Source organism: Protobothrops mucrosquamatus, unplaced genomic scaffold (assembly GCF_001527695.2).
Source record: "Protobothrops mucrosquamatus isolate PMUCROS unplaced genomic scaffold, P.Mucros_1.0 scaffold1461, whole genome shotgun sequence".
NCBI classification, from domain to species: domain Eukaryota; kingdom Metazoa; phylum Chordata; class Lepidosauria; order Squamata; family Viperidae; genus Protobothrops; species Protobothrops mucrosquamatus.
The window spans coordinates 256,178-275,972 of NW_015387639.1; the positions used below are offsets into that span (position 1 = coordinate 256,178).

General features: G+C 45.3%; 1 protein-coding gene across 1 annotated transcript in view; it reads right to left on the reverse strand.

Moving 5' to 3' along the window:
* The window catches only part of CLTCL1 (clathrin heavy chain like 1), a gene marked incomplete at its 5' end in the record, with an annotated part of 28,810 nt that extends 9,276 nt beyond the window's left edge, over positions 1–19,534 (reverse strand). Inside the window, 25 exons of the mRNA XM_029285275.1 lie at positions 126–257; positions 832–981; positions 1,152–1,319; positions 2,397–2,504; positions 3,069–3,233; positions 3,709–3,866; positions 4,373–4,565; positions 5,384–5,567; positions 6,521–6,666; positions 6,758–6,880; positions 7,362–7,596; positions 9,348–9,490; positions 9,648–9,773; positions 10,100–10,263; positions 10,943–11,123; positions 11,582–11,746; positions 12,352–12,489; positions 13,216–13,338; positions 14,529–14,681; positions 15,382–15,582; positions 15,899–16,096; positions 17,142–17,315; positions 18,011–18,124; positions 18,235–18,396; positions 19,266–19,534. Of these exons, the coding sequence (XP_029141108.1) occupies positions 126–257; positions 832–981; positions 1,152–1,319; positions 2,397–2,504; positions 3,069–3,233; positions 3,709–3,866; positions 4,373–4,565; positions 5,384–5,567; positions 6,521–6,666; positions 6,758–6,880; positions 7,362–7,596; positions 9,348–9,490; positions 9,648–9,773; positions 10,100–10,263; positions 10,943–11,123; positions 11,582–11,746; positions 12,352–12,489; positions 13,216–13,338; positions 14,529–14,681; positions 15,382–15,582; positions 15,899–16,096; positions 17,142–17,315; positions 18,011–18,124; positions 18,235–18,396; positions 19,266–19,534 (4,073 nt within the window). The remainder of the gene's footprint in view (positions 1–125; positions 258–831; positions 982–1,151; positions 1,320–2,396; positions 2,505–3,068; positions 3,234–3,708; positions 3,867–4,372; positions 4,566–5,383; positions 5,568–6,520; positions 6,667–6,757; positions 6,881–7,361; positions 7,597–9,347; positions 9,491–9,647; positions 9,774–10,099; positions 10,264–10,942; positions 11,124–11,581; positions 11,747–12,351; positions 12,490–13,215; positions 13,339–14,528; positions 14,682–15,381; positions 15,583–15,898; positions 16,097–17,141; positions 17,316–18,010; positions 18,125–18,234; positions 18,397–19,265) is intronic.
* Between the last annotated feature and the right edge of the window lie 261 nt (positions 19,535–19,795).

Below are 19,795 nucleotides of genomic sequence, written 5' to 3' on the forward strand. Positions count from 1 at the left end.
GGAAAAATTGTCTCCCACGAAGCTGGTCCCTGGTGCCCAAAAGGTTGGGGGGACCGCTGCCTCAGACCATCCCACCTGAACCCGGTATTGGCCAGTTCTTTCCAGAAGTGGGTCTTTTAAGTCACCTTGGAGAAAAAGCTGACTGTCCTGGTGTGATCCAGCCGTGGGGATAATACGAGGAGGAGATCGTTGATCAGCAGCGGTTTGTAATCCAAATAAAATTGCAGGGCTCTGTAATACAGCTCGACGTTGGCAACCTGGAGGGTACAAATGGGTTAAGAAAACGGTTAGCCTCTTAAATCAGTACATTAAATTTAATTACCCAACATTGAAGAACTATTTCAAAGACTCAACGTGTTTCCCTGCAAATAAGACCGGGTTTTGTGTTAATTTGTGCTCCAAAAGACGTATTAGGGCTCATTTTCCGGTTAGGACTTATATTCAGGGAAATACGGTACTCAATGCGTCCGTAAACCAATGGCGGTAAATGGAGGACCGGAGAAAGTAAGTAGAAGATCAGGAATGTCCTTGGGTCAGTCTTGAAGACCCCCCTGTAGCAACTTCAACTGGTCCAACTAAGAAATCAACCCACAGCACATCAACTTCTCCTGCTTGAGCAGGGGGCTGGACTAGAAGACCTCCAAGGTCCCTCCCAGCTCTGCTCTATTCTATTCTATTCTATTCTATTCTATTCTATTCTACTTTACTCTACTCTGTTCTACTTCTATTCTATTCTATTCTATTCTATTCTACTTCTACTCTATTCTACTCTACTCTGTTCTACTTCTATTCTACTCTACTGTATTCCTATACAGGTTTATAGCCGTTCACCTTGGCAATGATGTCCTTGAACTGTCCTTCCTTCCAAGCATCCGTCGGATGGTTCATCATGGTGATTATTGCATTGTCATATTCTTCGTATTTATCATAGAGGAAGACAAGCTCTCCCCAGAGGTGGGCATGTTCTGCTGCTCGGAGGACCTTGAAGACACAGGAGCGTTTGAAAGTCAACAGTGAAAAGGCAAGACAAGAGTCCAAAGCACGATAAAGTTACTGGTACCCAAACTATTTGACTTTTTGTGTATTTTACAAAGCTAGCTGGAAGGTGGAACAATATCAGTTATATACTTGACTTCAGGAACATCAGATACCTTTGGGATGTTGACTCTGGACCAGAAGAGCTCCAGGTGTTCTCTCATCTTCTGGGGCTTGTATTTGGAATATAAAATAGCAAGCTCGGTGAACATCCCCATGTGGGCCCGTTCCAGACCCAGAGCTGCTTCCAAGAGGCCGATCAATTCCTCGAAGTAACCACGGCCCTGCAAGTTGAGAGCACAAGCCAGTTAAAGCAGCTTAAGACCACCTTTGCAGCTGAACAAGATCAGCCGATAATCCCATGAACTTCCATCCCAGCGTATGAATATGTAAGAATCCAGACCACCCGAATGAACCAATCAACGAGAGAACCAGTGAGCTGCTCAGAATTTAAATTTAATATAGCTCCAAACAAACAACCCATCAGAGACCACACTGGCACACAAGCCTTATATAAACTCAAGAGGAATAGGAGAAGAAAATCCTGCTGATGAGGTTATCTAGCCTGGTAACGAGATGTTCTGAAAACTAATTTGGAGAGCAAACAGCAGCCAAAATCTAAAACTGGAACTGCAAATATTTTCTATTATTTCAAAAATGCCTGTGTTCCTACAACTCCGGAAGGAAATTGCTTAAGGGGCAACTCTGATTAAAGAGGAGAAATTCCAGACATTTTTATAAAAACTTTATTCATCAGGCAAAAAAAATATAAATTTGAAGAAAGTAAGAAAATTAAAGCGTCACAATAGGCGCATGAGTGCATTTACACACGCCCACTTAGGGACCTCTTAAATATGGAATTTAGGTCCACAGAAGTTAAGTTAGAATGAAAACTGCGAAAGTTAATGGCAGAGACAACTGAATCAGATCAGATGTTCCAAACTTTGAGAACACTGTTACAAAAATCAAAAAAAATTTGCAATCGAGTTTAGAACTGGATTTGTACTAAGTTTAAAGTGGTTGTGCGCAGACGTAAATGATGAAAACTAATTGTATTTGGACCGAACTAAAAATGAGCAATAGAGGCTTATTCATCACGGAGATTAAAAACTGATTGTGATATCCCAGATTTCATTCTAAAATTTAAATGAAATATCCTCCAGGAACTGTTCTCAGTTTCTAGGGTTTGGTGGGATTATTATTATTATTTTTTAAAGGCTATTGTCTAAAAGGATGCTAGTGTGTGGTTCATTTGACTCACAAATACTACGGCTGTTTTTAACTTTAGCAGTTCAACGGGAGGAAGTGTGACAGAAATATCTTCGGTAACTTTTATGCCATCAAAGTTAAAGGAATCCAACCTGATAGTAGCTTATCAGTTCTTCAAGTTCATCCGCGTGGATTACGATGTGCAAACCGCAAATCTGCGCAAGCCGGAATTCCTTTCCATTCACGCAGGCAAAACACACCTGCAACAAAAGACACGCTCAGCAAAAGGGAACAATTGAATCCGTTGATTTTTCACAGATGTCCTCTAGATGTTCAGGCTGGATTTGGCATTTCTGTCCCCTTATCCAAGGATCTGGGACAGGCACATATTGTTTGATGGCGTTACAGGTCTCCTTGCAGGATGTCAGCCGTTCCCAGTAAAGCTGCCTTTTGCAATTGACCGATGGGGATTTTGTCAATGGCAACAATTAGGGTTCATTGCAATCATCCAGATTTTCAAACAGGATTTGGCATTTCCCCCCACCTAACGAGTCCTTCCCAAGGACTTGGGATAAACACAAGTGGATGTTTGTTGGTGTTACAGGTTGCAGGATGTCAGCTGTTCCAGAAAACTGCATTTCCTTCACCCCATCACCCATTGCGGATAAGGGATTCACTTTACGATTACTGTAACTGCTTATCGACTGCCGCAAAAGGGATCGTAAAATCGGGTGACGATGATCCGTTTAAACAACTTGATCCCAGGCTCAATTATGATCTTAAGTCAAAATGTCTTCCCCCTTGAAGAATGCCAAGCAACTCACTTCTTTCCACGTCCTGGTGCTGTTAGCTTTGCGCGCGCTATCCACAGCTACTTGGTATTCCCCCAGGTGCACCAAGGTGGAGGCCAGGCGTGCAAAATTCGACACGTTATTGTAGAGTAGCTTGGCCGCATCGTACATCCCTTCCTCGTAACAGCGATCACCAACCTAAAAGGAGACAAGAGGACAAAACTGACCAACGACAAAGGAACAGAACGTGAATGCCAGCATCGGTGTGCTAAGCAACAAACTATGATTTAGAGTTAGTTTTTGCTGTTCTTCTCAAGGTTGGCTCCACCTACTGACAAAGCCTGCTGGCTTGGCCTTGCACTTGTCTAGCTCACACAGGAAAACTACCGGTGCAACCGGGTTTTGTTCATTTTTGCATTTCTGTGGTTTCCTAGTTGTTAAATGTTTTTAACCATCTGCAAATTGCCCGGACTCTCTGGGAATCAAGAGGACTGATACATTTAATCAAATTATTATCCTTATTAATCATGTCATTTCTTAGGAATTATGTTTAATTTAATTGTGCTAAAGGTTTTAACCTCCAAATAAAATTTAATATTGTAAGCCGCCTAGTTAACCTGCGGTAAGATAAGCGGCCGACAGATTGGATAAATAAATAAAAACATAAAAATACCTGTTGTATGTGTGCGTTGTTAGGGCCGCTAACAAATTCTTCTAGCTCCGAAAGTCGGTTTGTTTTGGCTAAGGCAAAAATCAGTTCGGTCTCAACGTAAGACTCTCTGGCTTTCTTCTGAGCCATCTGTAAGAATTTGACCAGGTCCTCCCAGTTATCTTGAAGGGACACAAAAAGAGAGAACAAATAATTTATTTTACAATGACATTTTCAGGATGTCAGGCATTTGCAAAAACCAGCAATGGAATGAACGGAAGAGAATATATCAGAAGCGTTCTAGGGGTGCGGGGTACAGAAAAGGTCGGAAGTCGCTGTTCTACATGATCACATTTTTAACCAAACCAATGCAACTAACTTAAACTAATATGCACGTTAAAAATGTTTTGCATTTCTGAATTATATGTAGACTCCCAGCTTTCCATATGCCAAGCTGTGTTATTTTAAATAGATATAGCTATCAAAATATGGACGCGGAGGTAATATGCATGCTGTACGTGCAGAGAGAAAAAAAGAATAAAAAGTAATGTATATTCTTAACACGGAGGTTTTGAAAAAGCAAGAGACTGGAGCGATTAGAATCCATTACTATCAAATGCCGGCTGACCTAAGAAATGGGCAAAAAAAATTTCTGATATTCAGGTGGAAATCAAAAAATTTGGCTCACCGTTTCTGTTGGCTGCCTGCACAACCTCCATGTAGGCAGATGGATCATCGGCTTTTATGTAGGAATCTATCGCTTCCTTAACCAAGTCCTTCTGAAGCTGTGCTCTGCCCAGCTGGCTCCAGACGGCCGGCTCGTTACACCTCTCGGCAAATTCATAGGCACGGTCCAAATTGCCGATGTGTTCTATCAACACCTATCAAAGGGTGCAAGGTGAGATTTCAGCAACCCCCCCTTAGAAAATGGAAGGAAGAGAACTGGTCCAGGTTCTTAAAGGGAGGAGCAGGCCAATGATCTAAACGGGGGGGGGGGGGGGGTGTCTCCAAAGTTGGCCACTTCAAGACTTTGTGGACTTCAACTCCCAGAATTCGTGGCTGAGGAATTCTGGGAGTTGAAATCCACACAGTCTTAAACCAAAGGTGCTTTTTTTCAGGAGGCAATCGGACTGCCTCGTTTTTCTTGGAAGACGCTTCGCTTCTCCTCCAAGAAGCTTTTTCAGCTCTTAGGTTTTGAAGCTGTCAACGAGTCATAAAGTTGCCAACTTTGGAGAACCCAGAACTAAGCCAACACTAGGAAGAAAAGGAGAAAAATGGAGCTCTTTGAAGTCTGTGGAGATTCTCAGTCATGCAGGTCACAGTTATCCCAAAGGTGCTTTTTCACGAGTCAACTGGACTTTCTTTTTTTTTCTTTGAAGACGTTTCGCTCTCTCATCCAAGTTTGGCTGTTCCAAGAAGGCTCCACACCCATTTGCGCCACTCAGGTGACCCTGAGGACACAGGTAAACCTCCAGGTGGCCTCCACGACTCTCTAAAAGACTGCAAATGGCCAGCTGTCTGCAAGGAGTATAAATCCTTCCACTCCCCACCATCCAGTCAGAGCCAAAGAAGCTTCTTCAGAGGAGAAACGAAACTTCTTCAAAGGAAAAACGAGGAACTCCGATTGCCTCCTGGAAAAAAAAAAAGCACCTTTGGGAGAGATCTTCGGAGGCTGGCAAGCCGCCAATCGCAGCCTCACCTGAATGGCAGACGTGTTGACGTCGAACTTCCTAAAGATGGCAAAGGCTTCTTCGTAGAGCTCGTTGCTGATGGCGATGTTGGCGATATCCGGAGCGTCGTAGTTATCCAGCCGATTGATGTACTCCATCACCCGGGTGCGGTCAGCTTTGATGGCCGTCAGGATCAAGAGGTTCTGCAGATTCCTGGCGAGCGTGCACAAGCAAACGGTTAAGCCGGCAGATTCCAGCAGTACAAGCAGCTCTCAACGTACAAGCCTGTGATGAAGTGACTGATTAGAATTACAACGGCACGGAAAGAAAAGGGACTTAGGACCGTTTTTTACCCTTATAACAGCAGCATCCCTAACGGTCACGTGATCAAAATTTGGATGCTTGGCAACTGGCATGTATATAGAATAGAATAGGATAGGATAGGATAGGATAGGATAGGATAGGATAGAAGAGTAGAATAGAATAGAATAGAGCAGAGCAGAGCAGAACAGAATTAATAGAATAAAATAGACTAAGAGAAAATAGGAGAATAGAATAGAATTAGAATAGTAGAGTAGAATAGATAGAAGAGAGCAGAACAGAATAAAATAGACTAAGAGAATAGAATAGAATAGAATTAATAGAGTAGAATAAAATAGACTAGGGGAGCATAGAATAGAGCAGAGCAGAACAGAATAAAGCTGGAAGGGACCTTGGAGGTCTTCTAGTCCAGCCCCCTGCTCAAGCAGGAGAACCTATACCATCTCAGACAGACGAGAGTCTAGTCTCTTCTTTATGACGGTTGTACTGTCCCAGGGTCATGTGATCACCACATGCGACTTGATCAGCAACACCAATGGGGAAGCCGGATTCACTTAACAAGGGCGTTACTAACTTCACAACTGCAGAGGTTCACTTTACGACCGTGGCAAGAAAGGTCGTACAATGGGCCAAAAAGTTTCTCAACAGTTGTCTGGCTTAGAAAATGGGAATTTGGGGCTCAACTGTGGTGGTAAGTCAAGGACCGCCTGTAGTAAGGTTTGCTGTTACTTAGAGGCCTCGCAGACAGCGCCGTACAAATGCGTTCACGAGAAGAAATTAAATATCGATTAACGTCGTAGGAAGGTGACTTTTGGAAGGTTAAAAAAAAAAGGGTCTTCCCCTACCTGTGCTCGCTGAAGACCGAATTATCCAGGACGATCTTTTCGAGCAGCTCAATCAGTTCGTTGGGCAGATCAGCCGTCATGAAGGCTTTAACCGTCACAGAAACCTCTTCCGGATCTTGAGTTTCTGATAACGCCGTCTGGACCACCTGGCGTTGGGAAAACACGATGCCACTGAACCATCATTCAGCACAATCCTGGCCTAGTTAAGGGGGAAAAAACCCCAGAAACACACTTTACCTGATCAATGAGGGGTCTTCTGAAGGGGTTGTTTTCCTCCAACACACTGACCCACAATTCTGGATCTTTCCTTCGCACCAAGTAACGCGCTTCGCTCTTAAACAGAGAATTCTCGTTGCACACCTGAAAAAAGAGTGATAGGAAAGAAAGAGGCTTTTGTTTAAAAAGGAGCAGGTTTAAATGGACACTTTCCAACTTCAAAGTTGGCAGCAGCCATCTTGCCAACATGGAGGATTGTCCCAAAGATGGTTTTTTTTTTCCACCAGGCAACTGGATTTTCTTGTTTTTCTTCGAAGACGTTTCGCTTCTCATTTAAGAAGCTTCTTCAGCTCTGACCAGATGGTGGGGAATGAAAAGTTTCCCCGCCATCCTGTCAGAACTGAAGAAGCTTCTGGGATGAGGAGCGAAATGTCTTCAAAGAAAAACATGGAAGTCCAGCTGCTTCCTGGGGAAAAAAAAAAAAAAAGCACTTTGGGGACAACCTGGATGACTGAGAATCTCCATAAACAACATGGCGGATTATTATTATTATTTTAAAAAATACTTTTTATTCATATTAGCCTCTCCGGCCTTCTGCTGCTTCGTCTCCAACGGCCATGCTCACCTTGATGAGCTCGAGGTCACACTCCCCCCTTTCATAAGCCACACAGGCCAGGTGAGGGTCTCTCTTCTCACAGTATTTTCCGACCACGCGGCTGTCGTAGAAGGGATTCTCCCGCAGGAAGCGCTCGGGGTTGTTGTTGCTGTCGATGTAGATTTTAGCCAGGGCGTTGTGAGTTGCCGGCTCTTCGCAGCCTTCGTGAATCCGAGACTCCAGCCAAGGCAGGAGCAACTTGAGCCTTTGGAGAGAACACGGATCTTTAGAGTGCAGAATACAGAGAACAGCAACAAAGATTAGGGGACTGGAGGCTAAAGCATACAAGGAAAGGTTGCTGGAATTGGGTATGTCTAGTTTAATGAAGAGAAGGACGAGGGGGGACATGATAGCAGTCTTCCAATATCTCAGGGGCTGCCCCAAAGAAGAGGGAGTCAAGCTATTCTCCAAAGGGCCTGAAGGCAGGACAAGAAGCAACGGATGGAAACCAATCAAGGAGAGAAGCAACCTAGAACTAAGGAGAAACTTCCTGACGGTGAGAACAATTAACCAGTGGAACAACCTGCCTCCAGAAGCGGTGAACGCTCCAACACTGGAAGTTTTTAAGAAGAGACTGGACAGCCATTTGTCCGAAATGGTATAGGGTTTCCTGAGCCGGGGGTTGGACTAGATGACCTCCAAGGTCCCTTCCAACATCATCATCATCATCATCATCATCATCATCATTTCGCTCTGTCGCTAGCCCTAGCCAACTTTTAACTGATTGCTCGATTGATCCTGGTTTATCTTTCTGCAAAATCTCAAGAGGAGGATGCCCTCTTATAGAGAAGTAGCTCCAGGCCAAGCCCACAATTAACATCTTCAAGGCAGGAAGAAACACATCCTTTCCCCCCAGTGCCTGGAACAACTGCCGTGGTTTACCTGCTGGTTTTAAAAAGCAGGTACAGGTGGTCCTCGACTTACAACAGAGCCCAAAATTTCTGTTGCTAAGGGAGACCGTGGTTCAGTGACTTCTGCCCCGTTTAATGATATTTCTTGCTACCAGTTGGTAACACGGCTTTTAAGTCAATCTGGCTTCCCCCGTTTTGATTTTGCTTCTCAGAAGGTGGCAAACAGTGATCACGTGACCCCGGGACACCGCAACCGTCGTAAGTACAAGCCAGTTGCCAAGCGTTTGAATTTTGATCACGTGATCATAGAGAGGCTTCAGTGGTCTTACGTCAAATCTCCACCTCAAGTAGCCAAATAAAAGTCCAGGATTATTTTCATTTCAGAAATGCTTCCTGTTTGTTGAATATGTGACGTGGTGTAAGCGAGGTAAAACTCTAAAATCCCACGGTATCAGACCACAGTGTATAACAATGACTTTCCCAGACAAACCACCCCCAGATGTCCACCTAGCTCATGTAAACATATCCTCTTTGTTATGGGAAGCGTCTGCTATCTTCTTCACACCTGCTAGAATGTCCTTGAAAGGTTTCCAGACTGCCCACTCTTAGCAATCTTCCGTAAAACTGGAGAGATTTCGTTTCTCTAACTGACCCATTCGAAAGCAACGCCTCCCCCCTCGCCCTTATACTAGTGACAAGATGAAAACAGAGAGGCACGTAGCTGCCAGATTTTCACTCTTGACATCGTTCAGTGTAAAAAATGGTCATAAGTCACTGTTTTTCAGTGCCGTTGTAACTTCAAACAGTCACTAAATGAAAGGTTGTCAAGTCAAGCACGACCTATATGTGCCCTGAGTTTATAGAGGGCAGGGGTCCCCAACTCCCGGTCCGTGGTATGCCTGAAACTGGTCCGCGCAAATAAGCAAAGCCCCATCCACGGGATGTGGAAGTACATGAAACCATGCCCCCCCTCCGGTCCGCGGAAAAACCTCTCTCCACGGAACCGGTCCCTGGTGCGCAAAAGGTTGGGGACCTCTGGTACAGGGGAAGCTAATTTAATCGCTCTTGGGAAATAAAATATTCTGAAGATCCCTCTGGGTCTCACCTGTTTCTTTTCTCCACTTCGGCGACCAATTCGTCCGTCGAAAACTGACCTCTCACCACCATGATCAAGTTCTTGATCACATCTTCGGAGCAATCCACGTCCAGGAGTCCTCCCACGACCGCGGGAATGCGACTTGGGTTTACCTAAAGCGGGACCGATTGTTTAGTTTCGAGGCTTGCAACCCCACCATCTGACGAGTCGGTCTAAATGACCGCTTTTTCACACTTAGAAGCACTGCAGCCTCCCCACGATCACAAGATCAAGAGTCTTCAGTTCAAACCCAGAGGAAGTGAACCGTACCTTCTGAACATATATCTCAATATACTTCTGTAAGTTGTTGCGATACAAGTAAAGGACCAAGTCGTGAACGAAGTCAAATCTGTCGCAGACGATGATCAAGGGAAGCTGGTCGGTAAGCTTGGCTTCCTAGGTGGGCAGAAAAAGAAGCACACAAGACATAAATCAGAGACTGTTAAGAGAGATAGATCCCACCTCACAGGGTCATTGTTTTGGGGGAAAATAGGAGGAGGAAGATACGTTGGATATATTCAACTGCTTTGACTTATTTATAAAAATAGTAAGGGTGGGATACAAACAAGCAAACAAACAGCCTAAAAGGGTGTTTCTCAACCTCAGCAATTGGATGGGTGGACTTCAACTCCCAGAATTCTCCAGCCAGCATCCCAGGAATTCTGGGAGTCGAAGTCCACCCATCTTAACAGATGCCGAAGCTGCCGTGCCCAGAATTTTACCTTCAGGAAATTTTTCACTCGTTCTGGATTGTAACAGTTGCTTTCACGGCAGATTCTTTCAACTTCTTTGATTTGGCCTGTCTTGCAGGCAGCCTGGATGTATTTAAAATGGACATCCGGGTCCTGGCTGAAGTTGACAATAGAGCCCAAGAAATAAAAGAGTCCTAGACGGGCAGAGAAACAAGCGGTTAGCGGAGATGCAGAGATAAATAAGTTCAAAGAATTAAAGTCCTTTTTTTTTTTTTTTGCACAAGTCAGAAAATTTTCAGGAACCCTTTAATCGAATATGCTTGCACTAGGTCCTTTGGTCGCAGATGGCTTTAATTTGGGCTATAAAAACCAAGCCAAACAGGTTGAAAATATTTCCCAAACTCACGTAGGCATTTCTGCAGTTTGACCACAGCTTAAAACACACACTTTTGTTTTGGTTCCTTTAAACCGAGTATAGGATATTGCTCTTCTTGTAATACTGAGTCAATTAATCCTATCAGGCTAATCCTGATCTTCTAGTGATCCTCTTTAATCTGTCAAGCCAGTTTTCCACTCAGTTACTTTACATTCTGACATGCCAGAGAGGTTGAATTCATTTTGTGAATTTCTCTGGCTTTTAGTGTTAAGGTCATGGTTCCGACAGATGAAACTCTTCAAAGAACTTTGAGGCATGGTTTACCTTAAAGAATCTTTATTAGAGAAGCATAGCATCGGCACTAACACAATCGAAGCCAAAACTGGATTCCCCTCCCCTGAGCACATAGTATCAAAGCACAATTCCCTCCTCCAATTAACAGTGATAAAGGATCAGGGTATATGTGTGTGTGTTGGGGACCCCTGTCTCAGACGTACCTTCATAGCTTTTGAAGGACTCAAAGAGTTCCACAAGAGACTGGGTGCCCAACTGTTCGTGGTACTTTGAAGCCACCTGGACACAGAGCTGCAGATTTTGTCGGATGTTGGCGGACAACATGGCGCGGAGGCACTCGACGGAGTCTTCAACGGACAGGGAGCCAAAGAAATTCACCAGCCACTGGGGGGAAGGAGGAGGGAGAGAGACAAAAAAAACCCTCCAAAGTTAAATATGTAAAATAGATGCACGTATAATCTAGAACACGCAACCCAAACACCTGCCTTAGGAACACGTACTAATTAAAGAACTAAGATCTATTATCCCAGCTTGAATATTTCAGAACCATTCAATCAGACAATACCCTAGATCAGGGGTCCCCAACGCCCGGTCCGTGGACCAGTACCGGGCTGTGGCATGCCAGCAACCAGGCCGCACGAACAAGCAAAGCCCCATCCGTGAGATGCAGGCAGCACACAAAACCACACACCCTCCGGTCCGCGGAAAAACCTCTCTCCCCAGAACTGGTCCTTGGTGCCCAAAAAGTTGGGGACCTCTGCCCTAGATGGATTCATAGGATATTAACCCCCCCCCCAAAAAAAAGGCATTTGCTTTATTACATTTATTTGTATTTATTTTACCTCTGGATTCAGAAGGTGTGTGTGCACCACGGCACGCTTGATATCGTAAAGATCCGTGTAGTGTTCCAAAGCTCTCTGCAGCAAGCCGGCTTTTTCGCAAAGCTGGGCAATGTGGGCTCGGTCGTAATGCGTGAACATCTGATTTCCCAAAATGGCATCGGCAACCTAAAAGAAGCGAACCAAAGAAGCACACCAATAGCATTATACATAGATGAATTCCATATGGAACATAAAAATAAAAAAAACCACCATAGAGAAACTGACTGGCTAGACCAGGGGTAGGCAACCTCGGCTCCTTTATGACTCGTGGACTTCAACTCCCAGAATTCCTGAGCCAGCCACGCTGAGGAGAAATGGAGAGGTTTCCAAGCTGAGCCATGCTGGCTCAGGAATTCTGGGAGTTGAAGTCCACGAGTCATCAAAGAGCCAAGGTTGGCTAGCCCTGGGCTAGGGTCTATGACAACTTACCGTGATTAACTCGCTATGAGCAACTCGCTGTGGGACAATTCCACGCAGGATATAACTCAATGCAATCCATATTATTTGCCACTGCTTCTTCCAACATTATTTCTGTTTTTATCAATGGGAATGATGTCGAAGGAATTGGCGGGCAACGTTTTTTGCGCCGAGTTATATCCCACGTGGAACTGTCCAGCGGCCAGTTGTCCAATTTCAGACCGCCCGTGTAAAGCTGAAGCTGGGTCAACTGTCCTGCTCAAGAGGAAACGAGATGATGTCATATCCTGTTGCAGGAGGGGGGAAGCAGTTACCTGCGGAGCATGAATGAGATTCATCTCAAGGAGACGGGTCTGAAGGTGGCCTTCGGCAGGACGATTGTTCTTCAATGCATCCAGCAAGAAGGAAGTGCACTGCTGAATTAAACTGTTCTCCATGAACACATCGACAATCTACGGAAGGACACAGCAATAGCAACAGCACTTAGATTTATATTCCACTTCACAATGCTTTACAGCCCTCTCTAAGCGGTTTACGGAGTCAGCCTTTTGCCCCCAACAATCTGGGTCTGCATTTTACCGACCTCGGAAGGATGGAAGGTTGAGTCAACCTTGAGCCGGTGAGAATCGAACTCCCGGCAGTCAGCAGAATTAGCCTGCAATACTGCCTTCTAACCACATAACGCCTATCTTTCCGTTGTGTCAACCATCACACCACAAAAGGTTATAAATGCATTACTTTCATCTTTCTGCACCCTGGAAATGGCCCAGCTTCTATTGTCGGAAGGAAAGCTGATGAAACAATTCTCATTCCTTTCAGAGCTAGACCTCTGAGATCAGATGGTCCTATGAAAGCACAGGCATCTTTATTGCTTCCCTGCACTTTCCACAAAATATCTTACCCATTCATAACAAGGATTAGAGAAGACTCCAAGTTCGTTTGCTTCAGAGACGACGAGATACACAAAGTCGAAGTAAATTCAACACCATAATAGATTTCAAATTATCTTCTTAAACAGGGCTCTTCAAACTAGGCAACTTTTAAGACTGGTGGACTTCAACTCCCAGAATTCCCCAGCTGTGTTGAGCAATTATGGGGGCTGAAGTCCACCAGGCTTAAAGGTGTCAAGTTTGGAAACCCCTGTTCTAAACCCACCAGAGTCTGGAAGTGCTCTTTACCTGATTGATGTTGGCCAGAGGCTCTTCATCCTGAACCAACATTTGAGCAAACTGAAGTCCTTGATCTGGATTGACTCTCATTACACTTCTCAATAGGAAGATCCAATCAGGGGTATAGCCAACCTTTAAAATAAGAGATCAAGTTAGTTGGTTTGGACCAACAGCGACCGAGACGTCCACAAAAGAGAAATCCAAGAACGTCTTACAGATAATTGACCACAATAGGGCCCAAAATTTCCATGGCCAAGGTAGATAACTGAGTTAAGCCCGATTTTACAACCAATTTTTGTCACCGTTGTTAAGTTGCTAATCATGCAGTCATTCAGCAAATTCAGTTTCTACCCCTAACTTTACTCTTTGGAAGATAGTTAGGAAGGTCACAAATGCTGATCAGATGACTTTATTGTTCTCAACTGTTAGTTAAAAGTCGCGATTTTAAATTATTTTTATATAATAAATGTTTGGGGGTTAATGAGCAACCAGAAACTTCATGAAGGATTCCACTGGCCCAAAGGTTTGGAGCTCAGAGATTTGCCACTTAACGAAAAAAATTGAAAACTTTTCCATTAAACCATAACCTGGCTCGTCTAGTTTATATAATGAGCAGGCCAAAACTGCTGTGGCCTCTAAATCACGATTTATGGGTTAATGAACTGTGTGACTTCAGTTACTGGGTTATTGGGCATTTTCCTAGCTACAGGTAGTCCTCGGTTTACAATCATTCATTTAGTGACCATTCAAAGTAACCACGGCCTTGCACAAAGTGACTTACGACTGTTTTTCATACTTACAATCGTTGCAGTGTCCCCACCGCCATGGGATCAAAATTCAGGTGCTTGGCAACTGGGTCATATTTACGACGGTTGCACCGTGCTGGGAATCCTGTGATCCCCTTTTGTGACTTTCTGACAAACTAAGTAGTGGGGGAGCCAGATTCACTTAACAACCAGGTTAGTTAACTGAACAAAGCAGTGATTCAAGAAAGGACGTAAACCGAGGCAAAACTGACTTAGCTGTCTTGTTTAGCAGCCGAAATTTTTGCTCCACTGCGATCGTTAAGTCAAGCACTCCTTATATGTCAAAATAACTCGTCTATATGTCAAAATAAGTCACGTCTGAGCCTGCAACCCAAACAGAAACTCAGCAAGTTGAGACGGTTACACCTCGTGCTTCTAACCTATTGGAATGTTCCGAGACTTTTGTCTTATCTCAGGAAAGATAAAATTAAAAAAAGAAAAAAATGTGTTGACTTGCAAGGTGAGCTCATTGCACAAGCTGGCGCTTTCAGACCGAAAGCGAAGATAAATTTTTACCTTTTTGGCATAAAGGACGATTTTCTGGAACTGGCTGGTTTCTGCAAAACACTGGATGACTTTGTTTGGGACGTTCGCGCGGAGGTAAACACTCAGGGCGAGGGTTGGGTCCGCGGCCTTCACCAAGTCTCCCAGCTCTTCCGAGCACTCCAGCTGAAATAAGAAGAGGCCAGAAATCAACGCCCGTCCAAGGGTGAAAAAAACGGCAGGCCGGCTTGGCACATGAGGCCGACGGAATCGGCATTTCCCAAGTTACTGACATCGGGCCAGCCTCCGAAAATACTTCCACACTCCCGCCATGTCCAAACAACCACAACTGTTGCTGCTGGCAAGGGAGGGGTGTTTGCGTTTCAGTGGGCAACTCTGCTGCGCAAGTTAAGGAGGCCAGCTATTAAGAGCCGTGGTGGCGCAGTGGTTCGAGTGTGATATGGCAGGATGATTCTGCCCACTGTCAGGAGTTTGATCCTGACCGGCTCAAGGTTGATTCAGCCTTCCGAGGTCGGTAAAATGAGGACAATGTGCTGGCTCTGTAAACTGCTTAGAGAGGGCTGTAAAGCACTGCTTAGAGAGGGCTGTAAAGCACTGTGAAGCAGTATATAAGTCTAAGGGCTATTGCTGTTTTCCTTCCTCCCTCCCTCCCTCCCGTGGTTAGAATGCAGTATTTCAATCAAACTTCGCCCACAGCCAGGAGTTCGATCCTGACCTGCTCAAGTTTGACTCAGCCTTTCATCCTTCCGAGGTCGGTAAAATGAGGACTCAAGATTCACCCCATGTCATGGTTAGGCCTAGTGATGCATCCTTGTTTGTGGCTTCATGGGTAGCAGAACCACACTAACAAACGGTGCTGGCTCACCTTGTCTTCCTTCAGCCATTTTTCAAGCAGCTGCTTGCGGCCTTGCTGAAGGACGGGACGGCAGAGCTCCAGAGATTCAAATTTGTTGAGCTGTCCTTGGTCAAGGAGGATCCCGAAGTACTGTAGTAAGGGCGAAGCTTGTCCGGCTTGAGCTGGGACGCTCTGAAACTTCCGGATGGTGTCACTGGTGCGCAAGATGCCCTAAGGTTGAAGTGGGATGGTTCATGGGATTTATGGGTTGTTCCAAGAGAGGAAACCAAGAGCAATCCATCAACCCATTTTTGAACGCCAAAAGCAACGAGAGTGGAATTAAGGCAATCAACTCGCAGGAATTAAGTAGATCACAGGGGTCTTCAAACTTGACCCTTTGATGACTTGGGGACTTCAACTCCCAGAATGCCTCAGCCAGACACGGAATTCTGGAAGTTGAAGTCCACAAGTCATCAAAGGGCCAGGTTTGAAGACCCCTGAAGTAGGTAATGTTTTGAAGACGCAGATAGCTTCAAAAATTATTTACCTTGGGTGCGGACGCGGCCACCTTTGCTGCCTCCGCGTAGTTTGCCTGTGCAAAAAGAGTATTAAATTTTCTGGCAAAGAGTTCTTCGGCTCCGGCTAAGTTGCTTCGGATAGCCATCCGCAGGCCCAAATCAGGATTCTGAAGGACGTTGGTGGCATAGTTGACAATATTGTCTTCTTCCACACAAACAGAAAGGACCTATCAAGAGAGAGCAGGTGAGGAAACGTGACAACTACAGCCAAGATAATGAGAAACTATCCAGAATTATAACACCTTCAAAAAAAAATAATAGGCGTTGCAAGCATATATTGGTTTGCCGTTTTTGATTTGCTGGGCTAGGGAATCCTGTGCCTTGGGTGATAGAATCATAGGGCTGAAAGGGACCTTGGAGGTCTTCTATTCCAGCCCCCTACTCAAGGCAGGAGATCTTATACCATCCTGGCCCATCTTTCTCTCTCTCTCTCTCTAATCTACCTATCTACCTACCTATCCACCTATTCTGTCTCTCTTTCTCCCTCCGCTATCTTTCTCTCCACTATTTCTCTCTCTCTTTCTTCTATCTCTCTCTCTGCTATTTCTTTCTGATATCTCTCTCTTTCTGCTATTTCTCTCTCTTTCTGCTATCTCTCTATCTCTGCTCTCTCTCTCTCTCTCTCTCTCTCTCTCTCTCTCTCTCTCTCTCTCTCTCTCTCTCTCTCTCTCTCTCTCTCTCTCTCTCTCTCTCTCTCTCTCTCTCTCTCTCTCTGCTTTCTGCTTTCTGTCTGTCATGAAAAATTATTTGGCTGCCCAACTTGCTCTCAGTGACTCCAGGCAGCTTACAAGGATAAAAGCTCAATACAAGAACAGTAAAAAGGCAGTAACACACAACCACTCCCTACTGACAACAATCAATTAATGGGCTTCATCCCACTCTGGAGCCCCCAGGTCCCTCGGCAAAACCAGGTCTTCAGGTTTTGTGTCAAAATGGGGGCCAACCTTATCTCTGCAGGGATGATGTTCCACAGGGAGGGAGCCACCACGGAGAAGGCCCTTCTTCTGGATCCCACTAGATCAGGGGTGTCAAACTGCCGGCCCACAGGCCGGATGCGTCACACCGAAACCGCACCCAACCCCAGCTCTGGCAATGGGGGAAAAGTCGCAATACGTCGCGACACGTCACGTGACATTGCGGTTTGACACCCCTGCACTAGATGGACCTTCTTGGGAGACCCATCCATTTCTAGCCTTCCAGCAACCATCTTACCTGGCCCTTTTTATTCACCCCAATGATTCCAGAGGTCGGTTCGTGAGGCGATGTCACAAATATCGTTTCAGCGCTGATTCGGTTCATGTAGATGCAGACCCCGGATTCCAAATCGTACATGTGTATGTAGCCGTATTTGGTGATCAGGTAGATCACGCCGTGCTTTGTCCCAATCTGTTAAATGACGGAGAAGGGGACACTATTATCTCTTGTCCAGAAAGACTGCGCTTTAAGCCCTAAAGACTCACAGCTTTCCAACCGGGAAGATCAGGTCTGAAAAGAGACTGTTTCTTTAGCAGAGGATCCCAGCAACATTATATCCCAAGCAAATATATAGATTTCGCGTGTTGTACATTTTAATTCAGTGCACAGTCTTATTGCGCTGAGATAACCCAGGAGTCAACGCAGTAAACAGGGGCTTGTATTAAATGGTGGTTTATCTTACACTATCTACAACAGGGGTCTTCAAACGTGGCCCTTTTATGACTTGTGGACTTCAACTCCCAGAATTCTTCAGCCAGCATGCCTGGCTGAGGCATTCTGGGAGTTGAAGTCCACAAGTCATAAAAGGACCATGTTTGAAGACCCCGATCTATAACATCATACACCAGAAACAATACACGTATATGTGCTCATACAGCAGGATCCAACAAACCACAATTACAACAGGAAATGGAAGAGAGATAACACATCAGCAGAGCCTTCCCTTTACACAAAGGCTCTTAAAGAGAAACAGACCTTGCTGAGTCATTCCCATCATTACATCTTACATTACATAAGCTGGTTAGCTGTTAAATACCTGCCCGGGGGAGGAAGGGAGGTTATAAAGGGCTGGAGAGGATTTCAAACCTGCTTCCCCATTCATTTACCTGCATGGCAACCGGGAAGTCGGTCTGAGCCTCGGGGGGAAAAAAGACATCGACCGCTTTTTTGACAAAGGGCTGGTTTCCCGTGGCGGGCTGGCCCACTTCGATGATGTGAAGCTGGAAAAAAAAACCATGAAAGGACAATCCAAAAAAGGGGAAAGCTGAACGGCAACTTGCCCCAGTGGGGGGGGGGACGCCAAAGTTTACGCAAAGTCCCGTTTCTTTACCTTGCCTCCTGCGGGGCTGCGGACTGCAAAGCAGAAGAGGGTGGAAGGTTTGGCGTTCCCTTCGACTTTGAATTCGGCAAAGGCGGCTGCGTGCCCCTCGATGGGCTGGGAGACCTTGCGGTCCACGGAATAGAGCTGCATGGCGCCCACCACGCGGTTTTGCTAGGACAAAGCCAAAAGGCGTCATAACAAAGGGCTCCAAAATCCATCAATGCATCCTACATCATAAGAGATTCCTCTCTTATGAACTACACGATTCTCACATCTGTTCAATCGATACGGCCCCGACCCTCGCCTCAGTGATTCAAAAAGGAATTCTTTCATTTTGTTCAATGAAGATGCTTCAATGATTAACGTATTGTTAAAGCAATCGGCAAGTGGTTAAGGCATCTTAACCAGGTGACTAAGTCCTGGTATTGGCCTTAAGTGTGAAAACTATCCGGGTGATTGTGAATTCTAGTGACGCTTTAGGTAGGAAAGCCAGCTGGGCGACTTGGGGCCAATCACCAGGAGACGGCAAGTTCTAGTTCCACCTTGGCCACGGAAGGTGGCTAGATGACTTTGGGACAATCACCAGGAGAGAGTGAATTCTAGTCCTACCTTAGGCATGAAAACCAGGTGGGTGATTTTGAGTTAATCACTCGGAGATGGTGAATTCTAGTCCTGCCTTATGCATGAAAACTAACAGGGTGACTTTAGGCAAGTCCCTCTTTCTCTCTCATTCTCTCTCTCTCATTCTCTATGATTGTCTCTGATTCTCTCTCTGACTCTGATTCTCTTCTCTCATTCTCTCTCTCTCTCTCATTCTCTCTCTCTCTCTCTCTCATTCTCTGATTCTCTCTCATTCTCTCTCTCTGTCTCTCTCTGTCTCTCTCTCTCTGCCCAAGCCACCTCACAAGGTTGTTGTTCTGAGGAACATAGGACGAGGAAGGCTTATCGTGTATGTTCACCCTCCCCCCAAGTTACTTATAAAGTAAGACAGGTGGGATAAAAATCGGGTAAATAAAACAAAATCCCAGAGGTGTCCCTACCTGAGCCGAGATGCCGATTAAGAGCAACCATTTTTGATTCTCATCCGTCCTGTAGTTGATGATTTGGCAGCCCGCAAGACTGGCGTGGCGGTCAAACATCTTTTGCGGCAAAGAATCGCCTTCCATGCTCCAGTGATAGACTGCCGTCTCGGTCACTAAAGCCACCGTGTTCACCGAGATCCACTTCCAGAAAATCACTTCTTCGGCCATCGTGTGCGCTTTCATTTTACTCTTCATCTCTATGTTAAAGATCTGGAGGGTTTTCCCCGCTGGTTGGCGACAAGACAGAAAGACAAAATAAAATAAAATAAAAAGAATCACGGATCTCCCAAACATTCCACCCAGATTTAATTCTCCCACTTTGGACCATCTAAAGAGGGCTCCCTTCTCAAGAGAGCTAAGACTGCTCCACAGTTCTTGGCAACAGATGCGGGGGAAAATGAAATACTAAGAAAAAGGAAGTCACTCACTTCAGACAGCGGCTTAAAACAAGGTTGAAAGCTGTCTCAGTACAGGCTGAAAGGGATCCG